The 16,433-nt window shown below is 41.1% G+C and overlaps 1 protein-coding gene across 1 annotated transcript in view; it reads right to left on the bottom strand.

The window, feature by feature from the left end:
- The window catches only part of CAMKMT (calmodulin-lysine N-methyltransferase), a 252,636-nt gene that overhangs the window by 6,192 nt on the left and 230,011 nt on the right, over positions 1–16,433 (bottom strand). Inside the window, exon 10 of the mRNA XM_032216941.1 lies at positions 8,113–8,244. Within this exon, the coding sequence (XP_032072832.1) occupies positions 8,113–8,244 (132 nt within the window). The remainder of the gene's footprint in view (positions 1–8,112; positions 8,245–16,433) is intronic.

The raw sequence follows: 16,433 nt of genomic DNA, 5'->3' as shown, positions 1-16,433 counted from the left end.
GGTTATTCTATCAATCACCACTCCATTGCTTTCTATTTTGTTCTGCACCAAAGGGGATGCTTGGTGCCCAAGTGGCTATTTTCTTCCTAATTCACAATGCAGTTCTAGCTGGGTAATTCCCCAGAAGTATTTTTGCAGTACGATTCTGTCTACCATTCTATGCACTATCCAAGGGAAAATTTAACATAGCTGGAACACAATTATTTTGTCATATTCCTTAAACACGGAGTTCATCAGAGGCAAATGAAGAATAGCATCAAGACCCAAACCTGACTGAGGAAATTGTTTTCTATCTATGCATCCCACAGTCTACATTTCAGTGTCTCCAATGTGAAATATTGTACAGATGCTTTTGATTACTGATTGTATGGTTTAGAGTATGATTTGAAATGGGGAGAAGAGCTTGAAAAATTCTTCTAACAGACTTAATTCAATTTAAAAAAAAACACCTCTTGAGCCTTTAACACAGGGCAGCACTTAGCCAGCACCTGAACACAGAGTAAAGCAGAAAGAAATAATTGCCCATTGCGAGGTCAGGCTGTGTGCCAGCTCCCTGTCTTCCCTTTGCCTTAGGGGCTGTTTAACATTGAAAAAAGAAAAGGAACTCATGTGAAGCTTAACATGATAGAGCTATGGTGATATCCTCTACTAATTTTCTTGATCTCCCAAGTCTAAAGAAAGCAGCAATGAAAAATTTGCTTCTTACATAGGAAACTGAGTACCAAAATGGTTCTCCGTACTTCCATATTCTTTAGACCCAGAAGAAGAAAGAAAAGTGAATGGGAACTGCTGTGCCTCTGGGATATTGGGCCATACAATGAGGAAGCAGAGAGTGAACTAAGGAAACTATTACAAGCCATGTTTCAATCAACATTTGGCCATGTACCAGGCAGCAGAAAACATTTTTTTAAAATAAATCCACATTTGTGCCTGAAATGTTAATGAGTGTCCCAAACCCAGAGTTTATTCTTGCAGACTGTCAGAAAGATTTTGCTCAACAGCAACCCAAGGCATCTCCCATTGTCGACTCCATAGCAATTATGCATCCAGGTGAATCACTCAGAAAATAGGGAATTTATATAATTCTTTCAATCCCCCATGAGAAATTTGAGAACTTTGTGGATAAGCCACAAGTTTCATACAGTTCTTGAAAGCCTATTTTATTATTCTTTTAAGCCACCTCTTCTGCTCTGTTACACTTTCACAGCACTCCCAGCATTAAAATACAGTTAAAAGAGTCACTCAAAGCTTGTAGTCCCTCTTAACAACAACTCTAGGAGAGCGCTATTATTTGTCATTGCTTTCTCTTAAAGAAGCTATAGATTTCTTCTAACCGTAACCCTAACCCAAGTGGACAACTATGGGTTACTATGGCAATTCTGATCCATAAGAGTTAGCGGGTACTCTGGAAAGGTTCTATGATACATTGGAAATCTTTTCAGCATGGCTACCTGAAAAGAGATTCTCAGGTCCTGAAATTATTTTTTAAAAAATTATTTTACATATCGGTATATGTAGTCTACCTTTCTTTTTTTAAGGTTCTCAGAAAGATATGGATGAACGATGCTACTTACTAGTTACATTGCTGTTTTAAGATCAGTAGTGGTAGCAAAGGAACAAGATGGAATAGGAAGGAAATTTGTGTTGGTCTATCTTCTTTTATATAGGCCCTCAAATATTGAAACACTGCTACCATATCATGTCTCCCCTAATTCTTCTTTTCACTTGGCTAGACATACTCACTTCCTGCAACTGTTCTTCATGTTTTAGCCTCCAGCCCCCTAATCTCTTTGTTGATCTTCTCTGCACTCTTTCCAGAGACTCAGCATTAGAGACTCAGAAGCGCTTATTAGAGAACAGAACAACAGAGTTAAGAGCGACCTTGCAGGCCATCTAGTCCAATCCCCTACATGAGCAGGAGACCCTATACCATTTCAGACAAATGGCTCTCCAGTCTGTTCTTGAAAGCCTCCAGTTCTGAAGACAAGCCATTACACTGGTTGATTGTTCCCATTGTCAGGAAACGCCCCCTTAGTTCTAGATTGGTTCTCTCCTTGATTAGTTTCCATCAATTTATTCTTGTCTTGCGTTCTAGTGCTTTGGAAAATAGTTTGCCTACCTCATCTTTGTGACAGCCCCTTAAATACTGAAACATTGTTAGACATATCATGTCTCCCCTAGTTCTTCTTTTCACTAGATTAGACATACTCACTTCCTGCAACTGTTCTTCATGTTTTAGCCTCCAGCCCCTGTTGCTGTTCTCTGCACTCTCTGTTCCAGAGTCTCAGCATCTTTTTTATATTGTGGTGACCAAAACTGGATGCAGTATTCCGAGTATGGCCAAAATAAGGTTTTGTAAAGCGGTACTAATACTTCATGTGATCTTGATTTTATCCCTCTTATTAATACAGCCTAAGATTGCATTGGCCTTTTTGGTAGCTGCCTCACACATTTTTAAGTGATTGTCCACTTGGACTCCAAGAGCCGAGGTGGCACAGTGATTAGAATGCAGTACTGCAGGCTACTTGTGCTGACTGTCGGCTGCCTGCAATTTGGCAGTTTGAATCTCACCAGGCTCAAGGTTGACTCAGCCTTCCAAGGTCAGTAAAATGAGGAGCCAGATTGTTGGGGGCAATATGCTGACTTCGTAAACCACTTAGAGAGGGCTGCAAAGCATGGTGAAGTGATATATAAGTCTTAGTGCTATTGGTATTGCCTCACTTTTACTGGCATTGAGCCAAGTTTCACATAGTCTGTACCTGTACAGTTGTTTTTTTCTTGCCTAAGTGTAAAACCTTACTTTTTTCTATATTGAATTTCATTTTGTTAGATAGGGCCCTGTGTTCAAGTCTGTCAAGAACTTTTTTATTGAGCCTGGGTTCTGGCATGTTGACTATTTCTGCCAGCTTAGTATCATCTGCAAATTTGATGTGCTACTCCTTCTATTCCCTCATCTAGATGATTTATGAAGATATTAAAGAGTACTGGGCCTAAAACAGAACTTTGGGGTACCCCACAACTTACTTCCCTCCATGTGGATATAGTTCTGTTGAGGACTATGCATTGAGTATGGTTTATCAGCATCCACCCACAGTGGTGATGCTATCTATCCCACATTTTTCTAGCTTACTAAGAAGAGGTTGTGGTCTACTTTGTCAAATGCTTCAAATTACTGAAATTTAAGTATACTATGTCCACTGCATTTCGCTGATCCACTTACTATTATATTAATTTAGACAAGGTCCAAGCCTCCCTAGAGGGAATATAAATGTGACTAGTGTACTTACTTATCCTTTGAGTAAAGAGAAGTATATATGGACAAGAAATCTATGTATTTCTCTGCAATCCTCTGGATAATTGCAGATTTATTGAAAGGGAGGAAACCAACTGGCCACTGTTATTCTCTTAATTTTTTAATATTTCCAGCTTTGTATACAGGTTATTTGTGTGTCTATATCAGTGCTTTTTTAAGCTTAGCAACTTTAAGATGCATGAATATCAACACCCAAAACTGGCTGGGGAATTCTGGAATTGGTTGAAGTCCACATATCTTGAAGTTGCCAAGGTCGAGAAAAACTGTACCTCGATAGTTTTTCAGTATGATGTGGGGGGATGATCCCCAAACATTTTTAAAGAATATGTTTACTCTAAATCTAGGCATTGTCTGAACTTTCCAGGAATTTCTCTCCCACAAAATAAGACCAAGAAGGCCACATCTTTCAAGCTTAGTAAATAATAATTGCTTATTAACATTAATTGTGGGTTAATGTCTATACAGTGCATTAACTAAATGCTTTTGGTCAAGGCTGGCATATTTGTATAGCAAAGTATAGCACTGAGCTGAAGCGAGATGGAATACACTAAAACACTACAGAGAAAGGGCATTGTGTTGTATATGAGTAAAAGAGGGAGGGAAAAAGAGATTTTATTCCCATATTATTTCAGTTTGTTATTCTGATGTGGCATTTAAATCAGGTACTTCCAATGCTTTTAATTCAAGCACAGATATTTAAAATTATTCTGTTCATTCATTAGGACTTCCAAATGTGGAGTATAAAAGTCTGGATGGACAACAAATGGCAGCAAAAAAAACAAAAACAACCCCACAGAAATGTTTAATTTGATTTTTGCATCCCGAATCTATAAGCTTACTTTATATTTTTCCTTTTATGTTTTTATTTTTCGTTCTTAATATTTATCCTCTCAGATTTCTATTTATTATTTATTCAAATTAAATCAAATTTTAGTTGTAATCAAAGATCAGAAATGATAACACAAATAATATATGTGTGCTAAATTTCATTAAATGAGAAATAACTAAGTAAAAAAATATGAATTATAAAATTAATTATAAAATAATTCATATTTAACAGCCCATCAATAAATTGCAGCCTCCCCTCCCCTTTTGCCACAGCTGCCATTCACTCCTAAAGCAAGATCTGTGAGTCTAAAATGGACCCCCAAATTATACACCAGTCCCAAAAGAAAAGTGCAGCCCCTATTATTCACACCTACTTGGTCTTGTTGAGGTTGAACTTGGTCTTCTTCACTTCCATCCAGGTCCCAACAGCCTCTAGGCACTGGGACAAAACTTTGATAGCATCACCTGGTTGGCTTGGGGTAAAGATGTATAGCCAAGTATCATCAGCATACTGAGGGTACCTGCTCCAAACTGATGGATGGCTTTACCTGGTGTCTATATACAGATATTAAATGGAAGGAGGAAGACTGCTAAGTCCTACAGCATTCCACACCTCAAGAGTTCCAAGGTCAATCACTCCCCCACTGCCAACATTTACTGAACCTAATCTGAGAGGAAAAGAGAAGAACCCTGCATACTCATGATTTCCGCCCCAAATCTCAGGCGGTCCAGAAGCATACTATGGTTGTTAGTATTAAAAACTACTAAAAAAATCAGCAGCCAGAGTCCATACATATAATTGCATCTATGGAGCAGTGCCCCACAAACCTTTGGGTACCAGAGACTGGTTCCATGGAGAAAGGTTTTTTCCACAGACTGGAGTTTGCGTGCTGCCTGCATCCCAAGGATGGGGCTTCACTCATTTGCGCGAATTGGTTGCTGGCATGCTGCAGACACATACAAGAAAAGAATGTCTTTCTGCTTGGTTTTGCTCTTAGTTCATTCACTATTAGCTACTGTTTTCTGTCCCATTAGTCCGTAGTCACTTTTACTTCTAATTCACAAGGATGTACCATATATGGTCCTAATTACCTAATGTAGACTCTTTCCCTCCTCCGTTACTGAGATTTATGGGAAAAAGAGGCACAGCAAAAGGATATTGAAATGTAATTCTTGTAGTTTTCTTGTTGTTTAGAAAGCAACAAGTTTAGAGATGAGGTGCACTCAAGATAGATTTCCTCATTGCTATATATACAGTATTATTTAATCTGAAAATATTTGAGTGTGACATGATAAAAATTTGTTGGATTAAATATTGGTCTCTTAGGTAACATCTACTCACAACTGGTATATTTTTTGAACCTGGATTTCTTTTTAACTATTATGCTTAATAGTTAATCACCATGATGGGTTTTTGTATATTGTATATCTTCTGGATAGTAAATTTCATAAGTGAAGGGGTTTTTTCCCCTACCTTTTGTCTGTTTAAAATTGTGGTCAGTTTCTTTGTGAATCCAAGTTACAGCATTTCATGCCATGATTATTCAGGTCTAATGTGGCAATGGTTCACTTAATTTACCCACAGTTCTGGCCTTGCATGACATGTTGAACCATTAGCTAATCTACAATTGCTAGGCTAAAATGTGGTTGGTCAGTTTGCAATTCAGTATGTTTTGTGAATGCTATTGATCACTCATATCTATCTATAGGTTTCTTTAGACTAAGAATCCATGCATGCTACCACATTCTCTATAATTAAAATCAAAGAGCACAGTGAAAAAAATAGATTAAAATTAAGCTCAGAAACTGTTTAGCTTCTGAGCCCACTTAAGTGATACAGAGATTCAATATTCTTTACTATAGTCCTTGATAGAGGAATTGGTAGAAGATTTCTCTGAATTGTTCAAGGGGAAGGAGAATTTTTCACAGACTTAAGTGTAGGATTCCGCTTTAGAAGTAACCAGCTGATAACCTGACGTTGCCCAGTATTTATTTATAGGGAGAAAATGGTCTTTGTCGGCTAAGCGTTTGGTTTGGTGGATAAAGACCACCTGAAAACTGAATGACACACTCTCACAAATGTATTAATTTCCAACGGATTCCAAATAAACACAATTACCAACCTAATCCAAAAGGAGATACCTCCCAAGAACCGAGACACAGAACAGGACAACGGCATCACCCTCCTCCCTTACATCAAAGGCACCATAGATAAAATCAGCAAAATTCTCCACATACACAATATCAAGACAGCCTTCAACACTGACCAAAAAATAGCCAACATCTTAAGAAACCCCAAAGACAAGATCCAGCTAGAAAACCAAGGAGTCTATGAAATACCATGCAAAATGTGCCCAGCCACATACATTGGACAAACTAATAGGAGAATAAATGCACGCATCACAGAACACAAGAACGCAGTCAGAAAAGAGAAAAAACTTCCTCCCTCTTCCAGCACCTTAAAGCTACAGGACATGAAATTGATTTTGAAAGAACCAAATTAATCTCCCAAACTGAACACTTCAACAAGAGAATAATTATGGAAGCCATCGAAATAGAGAAACACCCCCACGACATGAATAAACGTGACAATATCTCCCACCTACCAGACATTTAGAAACTAGCCCTAGTCAACAAATGAGTCCCAGCCACAAAAACCAACACTGGACCCAGAACAACACAGGACGCAACCACCAATCACCCTCACCAGACTCAAACCCAAATCCATCCCATAGACCAAATGCAACCACCATCCAGAAGCCAAACCACGGCAGCATCACCAACTGCTGCACTACCCTCCAACCCCACACAAAGCAAACTGACACATGCCATGAACACATGGCCAGACTGCAAACTCGGAGCTAAACCAAAGCCCGGGATGTTACACCACAGCCATCTGCTCAGGACATTACATCACAGAACTCAGGAGATTACAACGTAAAGGCTCAGGATGTTACAATGCAGCCAGACCCCTAGGAGGTTGCAGCACAGGACTCAGGATATCACTACAATAGAACTCAGGATGTCATCACACAGCCCATTACCCAGGTCGTTACAACACAAAAGAACATTAGGCACACAGCCAGTACCTCAGCCACACAGGATGTTACGAAACAGCTGACTAATCTGCAAACATCAACTCTATCAACTAATCAAGATGTTACAACACAGCCAACAATCCGCTTACAGCAACAAAGCCAGCACTCCACACACACACACCAATATTTATAGAAAGACGGCAGCTCCGATCACGGTTTGCTCGCACAAGCACGAAGCCAAAGGCACGAGCCTGAAGATGGCGAGTGGAACCTTGTCGAAACATGGCCAAGACACTCTCAATTTTACAAGGGAAAAGACTCAAATTCAACAAGACCAGGTAAAAGAGGACAATGAGAATAGTCACTTTAAGAAAACAGGCTTAAAATCATATTTAGAGAAGTGATTTTGGTTAACTATTGTAATATAGAGGTCAGACACAGATAGCCTCATAACCTGAACATTCTGTGTGAGATCATTCCATCTGAAGCTACCATTTGACCCATCCATAAATCAAATGTGGATTTAAAATATGATATGATACAATTAGACATTCACCTCCTAATTAATTTCACATTTTTTGATATTCAGTAAAGTTAATTGCCAGAAGCTTCAGGCTCAAATATACACAGTTGTTTTTAATAGATATGTATGAACAAAATTAAACACTTGAATGCTTTGAGTTGGAGCCCTGTGAATGAACAGATTAATTCTGAGGAAATGATGAAGCAAAGCCTCTGTAAAGGGCTTCTAGATATGCAAAGATAAAGGATGGCTCTTCTACACAAAATAATCAGATACAAAAAATAGCTATTTAGAAGCAGCATACCTATGAGTACTTTAATCAAACATTTAGGTTACCTGCCAAAAGAACCATGATCTTTTCAAAATGCAATGTGGATTAAAGTGTTATCTTCCATGAACAGAAAACTAACCTTGGAGTGGAAGTTTGAGATGCGTTCATCATAATTTTCATGTCTCTGGATAGAAAAACCAGCCTTTTCAGCTAGACTGCAGAACTGGTTTAGAGTATCTCCTCTAAGTGGAGCAAATATCAGAGCTTTCCCCTAAAACATGAAGAACATTTATATGTTTTATTTAAATTGTAACATAACATTGATAAAATTGTTAACAAATTATTAAAATGGACAATGGTATGAAAAATAGAAACAGGAAGATCTTGAAAAATATACTATAAGTAAACTTCACCTAACATGAATAATTGCACTTGACTGTTATTCAAAATGTATTTTATCTTATCCACATCATTTTGTGTAATTATTCTATTAAATCAAATTGCTAAAGAGAATTACTATAAGCTATAAAAAATTGATCCATACTCATGTTTAATTTTTGTTAAGAATTGAGGAAATTGTACAAATGTTGTTGCATGTAAAACTGTAAATGGGACATGCTTTCACACTGAATTTTTTACACTTCTCCTTCCATTACCACTACCAGAAAAAAATCATCTAGTGTTTATAGGAATTACAAAAAATATCTTGGATGTGCAACAGAGGATCAGTAGTGGAGAATGGGGTAACTGAAAAAACTGGATGGAGACCTCCAAGATCCCTTCCAACTTTGTTATTCTATTCTATTCTATTCTAATCTATGCTTTGCTTGCTTTAGGCATTTACATCAGATATTTTTGCAATAAATTTTGGCTATCACTGTCCTATCTGCCACATATCAGGATTTTGCAGCAGATATCCCTGAAAGTTTTATCAGAACTGGAATGGATTGGAGAATGTAAAAAAAAAACAACCCAGTGATCTGAGCATCTTTCTCTTGGCATAAATTTGGGGTTTAATCCAATAAATTTAACCACTCTGTATCTAATTTTCCACTGCTCCAAAATAATTTTTTATAATGAAACAATATTTATAAGGGGATCAACTTGTATTTAGCAGTGCTGTTTAGTGTCCCAAGAAAATGCAAGTCTCTCTATTGGTGCATTTTGGTATGAAGTGTACCATGATGGAGAAATAACAGATTCACGATACAGTAAGAAACCGCCTGCAAAAATATTTTTTTTAATTCATCACTGAATTCACGGGCTTCTAGGAATTATAAGTCAACAGAAGGGTACAAATTGTTTTAAATGGGTTCATATAGACCATAGGTGGGAATTCTTGTGCTTCAAGCAGCTCCCAGATCAAGCTTTATAGCCCCAGGACCAGAGGTGGGTTGCTCACGGTTTGGCCTGGACTCTGTAAACTACTTAAAAGGGGCTGTAAAGCACTATGAAGCAGTATATAAAGTACTATTGCTATTGTGATTTTCCTACTATCTCTTTTATCAAAAGACCAATTCAATTCAATTCAATTCAATTTATTAGACTTGTATGCTGCCCTATTCCCAAAGGGACTCAGGGTGGCTAACAAACCAAAAGGGAATGGGGACAATACAAGCAAAACAAACAAAACAAAAAACAATACAGAAAACAGATTTAAAAAACTCCTCAACAGTCACAACAAATTCAAGTGGGGCTGGGAACTCATCAGCCCCAGGCCTGCCGGAACAGCCAGGTCTTAACGGCTTTGCGAAAAGCCTGAAGGGTGGTAAGGGTCCGAATCTCCACAGGGAGATCGTTCCAGAGGGCTGGAGCAGCCACAGAGAAGGCTCTCCCCTGGGTGGGCGATAGTCAACATTGGCTAGCAGATGGAATCCGGAGGAGGCCTAATCTGTGGGATCTAATTGGTCGTAGGGAGGTAATTGGCAGGAGGCGGTCTCTCAAGTACCCAGGTCCGATACCATGTAGGGCTTTAAAAGTAACGACTAGCACCCTGAAGCGCATCTGGAGCCCAATAGGCAGCCAGTGCAGCTCGCGGAGGATGGGTGTAACATGGGTGTACCGGGGTGCACCCACAATCGCTCGCGCGGCTGCATTCTGGACAAGCTGAAGTCTCCGAATGCTCTTCAAGGGCTGCCCCATGTAGAGCGCATTACAGTAGTCCAGTCTTGAGGTCACAAGGGCGTGAGTGACTGTTCTGAGGGCCTCCCGGTTCAGGTAATGGATATACTATACTATACTATATAGTCGACCAACTATCCCCATGACTTTTAAACTGGTAAAAAACAAATTAATGCAAAAAACAATTAATAGAATACACAATTCAGCATTGTGTAATTCTGGGAGAAGATTTTTATCTTCACATAGGGTATGATTTTATATTTTAAAAATATAATTTTAAATACTGTACCTCACTTAAATGGCAAAATCTTAGCTCCTTAAAATGATATCTTCTCTAAATAAATAAATCTTGCTAGGTTAATACTGTACAAAAAATTTGGCAGTCCAGCAAAGATTGTTGCTGCATTCTAAAACAACTTTCAAATAATTTAAAGGAATAGTGAATTCTGAAGGATTTGGGAAATGCCTTGATTTAGCTAAATACATCCTGTGCCATTCATCCAGACCTTTTGCAGAGCCCATATGTTTTTCTGAGAGATAAAACCAACCTGAAAAAAATCATCTGAAGGTAGCTGGTTTGAAAAACATTGCCCTGTAACAAGATTTTTGCTCAGTTCAGTATAAACCTACTCTTCCAGCTAATCAAACTTTGACTATTCTACTTGCATTGGATTTCCAAGTTTAATGTGATTAAGTATTCTGGTATGGCTGAATAAATTGCATAGTTCTTGAATTTTGATCACCATTATTTGATTCTTATTTACTGCTAACATCCTAGGAGAATCCTATAAAACTGGACATTTAGAGACTTATGCAAAGGGATGGTAGCATTCTAACTTCCTGGAGGTTGCTCTACAAATGGAGGATCTGATATAAATGTTGTGCTATCAACATACTGTCCCTAAGCAACGGCATAGCAAGCACCAAACTGTTTACTTAGGGAAGATGGCATCAAAATAAATCATATAAAAATGAACAGGAGGCAACAGTGGCACAACCAAATTCATCTGGGGAAAACCCAAATGCAGTATTAGTTTTTCAGGAGTTACTATTATATAGGTCTATGAAAATAATGGTGTAAAATGGGAAAAATTATAATCTACTAGTGAAAACTGCAAGTATGAATTAAACAGGGACGTGCAGTCAGGGGAGGCAGGGGAGGCAGAGCCTCACCACTGTCATCATGAAAAGAAAAAAAAGGAAAAGGAAAAAGGGCCCAGATCTCTGGGGGCAGCTCATTCCATAGGGCCGGAGCGGCAACAGAGAAGGCCCTACTCCTAGGTGTCACCAGCCGGCATTGTCCCGCTGAAGGCACCCGGAGAAGGTCCATTCTGTGCGATCATATTGGTCTAAGGGAGGTAAGTGGCAGAAGACGGTCTCGCAGGTATCCGGGTCCTAGGCCATGTAGGGCTTTAAAGGTGATAACCAGCACCTTGAATCGTGCTCGGAGACCAATGGGCAGCCAGTGCAGCTCGCGGAGGATAAGTGTGATATGGGTGTACCTTGGCACACCCAGTATCGCTCGCGCGGCTCCATTCTGGACTAATTGCAGTCTCTGAACACTTTTCAGGGGCAGCCCCAAGTAGAGCGCATTACAGTAATCCAGTCTTGAGATGACGAGGGCATGAGTGACTGTCTGAAGTGCCTCCCGGTCCAAATAGGGACGCAACTGGTGCACCAGGTGAACCTGGGCAAAGGCCCCCATGGTCACAGCTGACAGGTGGTGTTCCAAAGTCAGCTGCGGGTCCAGGAGGACCCCCAAGTTGCGAACCCTCTCTGAGGGTGGCAATTTTTCTCCCCCCAGGGTTAAGGACGGACTGGATAGACTGTCCTTAGGGGGCAACATCCACAGCCATTCGGTCTTGTCAGGATTGAGTGCAAGTTTGTTCACTCCCACCCAGACCCTAACAGCTTCCAGGCACTGGCACTTCACTTCCACCACTTCACTGAGTTGGCACAGGGCGGAGAGATACAACTGAGTATCGTCCGCATACTGGTGGTATTTAATCCCGTGCCGGTGGATGATCTCGCCTAGTGGCTTCATGTAGATGTTAAATAGGAGGGGGGACAGGACCCACCTCTGCGGCACCCCATAATTGAGGGGCGTAGGAGTCGACCTCTATCCTCCGACCAACACCGACTGCGACCTGTCGGAGAGGTAAGAGGAGAACCACCGTAAAATGGTGCCTCCCACTCCCACCTCTTCCAGCCGTCACAGAAGGATACCATGGTCGATGGTATCGAAGGCCACTGAGGGGTCAAGGAGTACAAGGACAAAGGAATGCCCTCTGTCCCTGGCCCACCAGAGATCATTGGTCAGTGCGACCAAAGTGGTTTCGGTGGAGTAACCAGGCCTGAAACCAGACTGAAAAGGGTCTAGATAATCTGCTTCATCCAAGGTCCATCGGAGTTGGAGGGCCACCACCTTCTCAACAACCTTCCCTAAGAAAGTGAGGTTGGAGACTGGATGATAGTTTTTAAAAATAGCTGGGTCCAGAGAAGGCTTCTTGAGGGGGTCTCACCACCGCCTCCTTAAGAGGCCGTGGAAAGGATCCCTCCAACAAGGAGGCGTTTGTGATTCTCTGGAGCCAGCCTCATGTTACCTCCCTGCTGGTCGAAACCAGCCAGGAGGGGCACGGATCCAGTAAACAGGTGGAGGCACTCATTGCTCCCATGGCCTTGTCCACTTCATCAGGGGTGACAAGCTGGAACTCATTCCAGAAACTCTGAGCAAGACCCTCCCTCGGTATCTCTGCTGGTTCTGTCCAAATGGAGTCCAGGTCTGTCCGAATCTGAGCGATTTTGTCTGACAGAAACTGAGCAAACTCCTCAGCTGCAAGGCATCCCCAGTTTCCCCCCCATTCAGGAAGGAACGGGTTATACTAAACAAGGCGGTTAGGCGAGATTCTGCGGACGCAATGAGAGCAGAAAAATGCGCACATTTTGCCGCCCTTATCGCCACTAGATAAGTCCTAATAAAGGCTCTTAGCAGTGTTCGGTCAGATTCGGAGTTACTAGCCCTCCAGCGTCGCTCTAGGCGTCTCTTTTGGTGCTTCATCTCCCGGAGTTTCTCAGTAAACCAAGGAGCCCTCCTGGATCCACTGCCGCGGAGAGGCCGCAAAGGCGCAATCCGATCCAGGGCCCCAGTCGCCGCTGTATTCCAAGCGGCGACCAGGGACTCTGCCAGATTGTGGGCAAGAGAGTCAGGTATCTCCCCAAGCTCCTTCTGAAATCCCAACGGGTCCATCAGGTGTCTGGGGCGGAACCACTTAATCTGTTCCACCTCCCTGCGGTGGGGGAGTAGCTTCCAAAAATCAAGCCTCAACAGGAAGTGATCCGACCATGACAAGGGTGAGATGTCTATTTCCCTTAACTCGAGATCACGTCTCCACTGCCCCGAGAGAAACACTAGGTCGAGTGTGTGTCCCTCTCTATGAGTCGGACCCTGAATTACTTGGGTCAAGTCTATGGCTGTCATGGAAGCCATGAACTCCTGGGCCCCATCAGAGTGTTCGCCTAAGGACGGCAGCTTAAAGTTCCCCAGTACTAACAGTCTGGGGAACTCAATCGCCAACCCGGCTACTGACTCCAGGAGCGCAGGCAGGGCTGTTGTGACGCAGCTAGGAGGTAGGTACGCCAACAACAAGCCCACTTGAACACCTAAGTCCAACTTCAAAAGAAGACTCACATTCATCAATCTCCGGAGCAGGGCTCCTGCGAGGCGCTAAAGATTCCCGGATAATAATCGCCACTCCCCCACCCCTTCTTTGGTGTCGTGGTTGATGGAGCACCTGAAACCCTTCTGGGCACATTTCAGAGAGTGGGACTCCTCCCTCATGGCCCAGCCAGGTCTGCCCCCTCGACAAGTATTAAGTCCCGGACGAGGGGAGCTTTCTGGATCACACAGACCTGGCATTTAGCAACAGCAACCTGAGACCAGAGCCCTGGCTTCTCCTGCCACCTGGTTCTTGAGTTGAGCTTACAGGGCCGGAACGAGGGATCACTATGACATAGCGAGCTCTCTTTCCCCGGTAATGGCTAGCCCTGTAGCCCCCGTCGTACCTGTCCCTCCCCAATATGACCGGAATGCTCCGGCCCACCCCCATCCCAGAAGGCCCCTCCCCCCTCCCACGGCCCACGCTCCGCCCGGCAGGCCACATCTATCACACATTCTAGGATGAGGGGTAGGCCTGGGCCCCCCTACCACTTCTGCTTGAGCACTCAGTGGGGGTGTTTGTGTTTGTTTGAGATTGAGTGAGTGAGAGAGGGATCCAACTTCTCTGTGTGCATGTTTGAGAGAGGGGGGAGGGAGGGAGGGAGGGAGGGAGGGAGGGAAGGAGGGAGGAAGGATGGGGTGGGAGAAGAAAAAGAATTTAGGAAAACTTTTTCACAAAGGAGAAAAACAAATGCTGTCACTTTAAATCGGAACTGAGCATGCCTGGCTGTGGAATTCTGGGAGTTGAAGTCCACAAGTCTAAAATTTTTTGAAACCCCTGTGTCAGTGCCTCACCAGCCATAAACCTCACTGCATGTCACTGGAATTAAACATAAAATTACACTGTAATATAGGCAATAGATTTTGGCTCATTCTTCGATATAGTAGTAGAAAAACACAAGTTGAAGACCATAGAGACAAATATCTCACTAATGCTCAGAACTTAATGTTAATAAAATCACTGTTTTTATGCCCCTCTGAAATGATAGCCTTTTGTCAAACAATAGGGAGAATTGTTTGGCTAGCCTTAGATATCACAGAGGAATTCTCAGTGCACAGATTGTGGGACCTGGATTTTCTGTAAGGATGGATGGTAGCAAAAAGGTTTAGGACATATTGCTCAGGAGATCAAGAGTTTCCATTTCAAAGGATCCAAGTTCTCAGTGACCTGTCAAATGTAAAATTCTGCAATACAGGTATGTCAAAATTACTTTATCAGCTCTATATGCATTTGCCAAAGAATTGCACTATGATGAGTTGTTCAGAAAACAATACTATTTTTCCAGTCAGAAATAATTATTTCTAAGTTCAGTGGGAGATTGAAGTTTAAGTCTATTGTATGGACTTACTGACCACAATTGAAACCAGCAACCCTGTCAGTAACTAGCATGGTGATTAAGTGAAATATTATGTGACCATGCCCAATTTCTGTCACTTCTACTGAGGTCAATAAATGAATCACCTGCAGTCATTAAGTCCAATGTTGTGTAACTTGAATTTGCGACTTACTGCAGGCTTCTTCAATGATTTTGTTTGTTGGAAGCTAGCTGTGAAAGTTGTAAATGGCAACCACATCACTGTGGAACATTGAAAATGTTCACTGGTTGCCAAGCATCCAAATCACGAACCTACAACCATAGGGATGCTGTTATAGCTATACGTTCATAAATCTACGTTTTCAGCATCACAAGTTTGAACGGTCATTGAGAGAGGCATTTGTTAACCAAGAACTATATATTATTTTGGTATTTCAGAGAGAAGTCATCATTATCCCCAGATAAGCATATAAATAAAGTTCAGTTAGAACAATAGAAAATACTTGAAGGTGACAACTCTGAATCTATAAAGTCAATGGATCACTTTATGAAACTACAGAATATGTGCCTTCAATAAGGTCCTCAGAATTTACTCTTCCTGAAACAAGCAGCCCAATAGCATTTGGGCTTTTAGCATTTCCATGTATTTTGGATTCCTGCTCAACCTGACTGTTTGTTGAAGGTCAAGATAAGAAGCTGGGAGAGTCATTTTTTTTAAAAAAAAAATACTATTATTATTATTTAGTCATTGAGATATAACAAACAACTGCAACAATAGTATCCTAGAGCTGGTGGTTGAGATTGGCAATGCTTCTCTTCAGAAAAAGATGCTTTTAATTTGTTGTTATTCATCTCACTTCACAAATATGGTTTTTGACAAGGTGAAGTTGTTTTTATTCTGTCAAACCTCTTTTAAGCATAGACTGAATGTATATTTCATATTCATTTATTTGCTAAGTGTTTAATACATTCAGAATCTGTTTCCAACCATCTTTGGGTCAGGTTAAGATTTAACTTCTGTATATGTACGGGCATGAAGATATTAAGGATTTTGCTTTGATATAAAAAAATCAACTTATCAAGGTTATTTATTCACTTTCTACAAAATTACTGTGTTATACAATTCATTTAGTATAAATAGCAGTTTAAAACAGCACTTTGTAACAAATAAATACACAATGACAAAGGTTACTATTGAAGGGATTACACATGACAGAAGCTAACATAAAAATTTTCAATATCAGAATTTTACTTTAATATGAAGACATTGTTATCAAAGGGAAATACTCAAGAAATGCTTTGATAAAA

This window comes from Thamnophis elegans, chromosome 4, assembly GCF_009769535.1.
Source record: "Thamnophis elegans isolate rThaEle1 chromosome 4, rThaEle1.pri, whole genome shotgun sequence".
Classification (NCBI taxonomy): Eukaryota; Metazoa; Chordata; class Lepidosauria; order Squamata; family Colubridae; genus Thamnophis; species Thamnophis elegans.
This window is presented reverse-complemented; position numbering and strand designations above follow the sequence as displayed.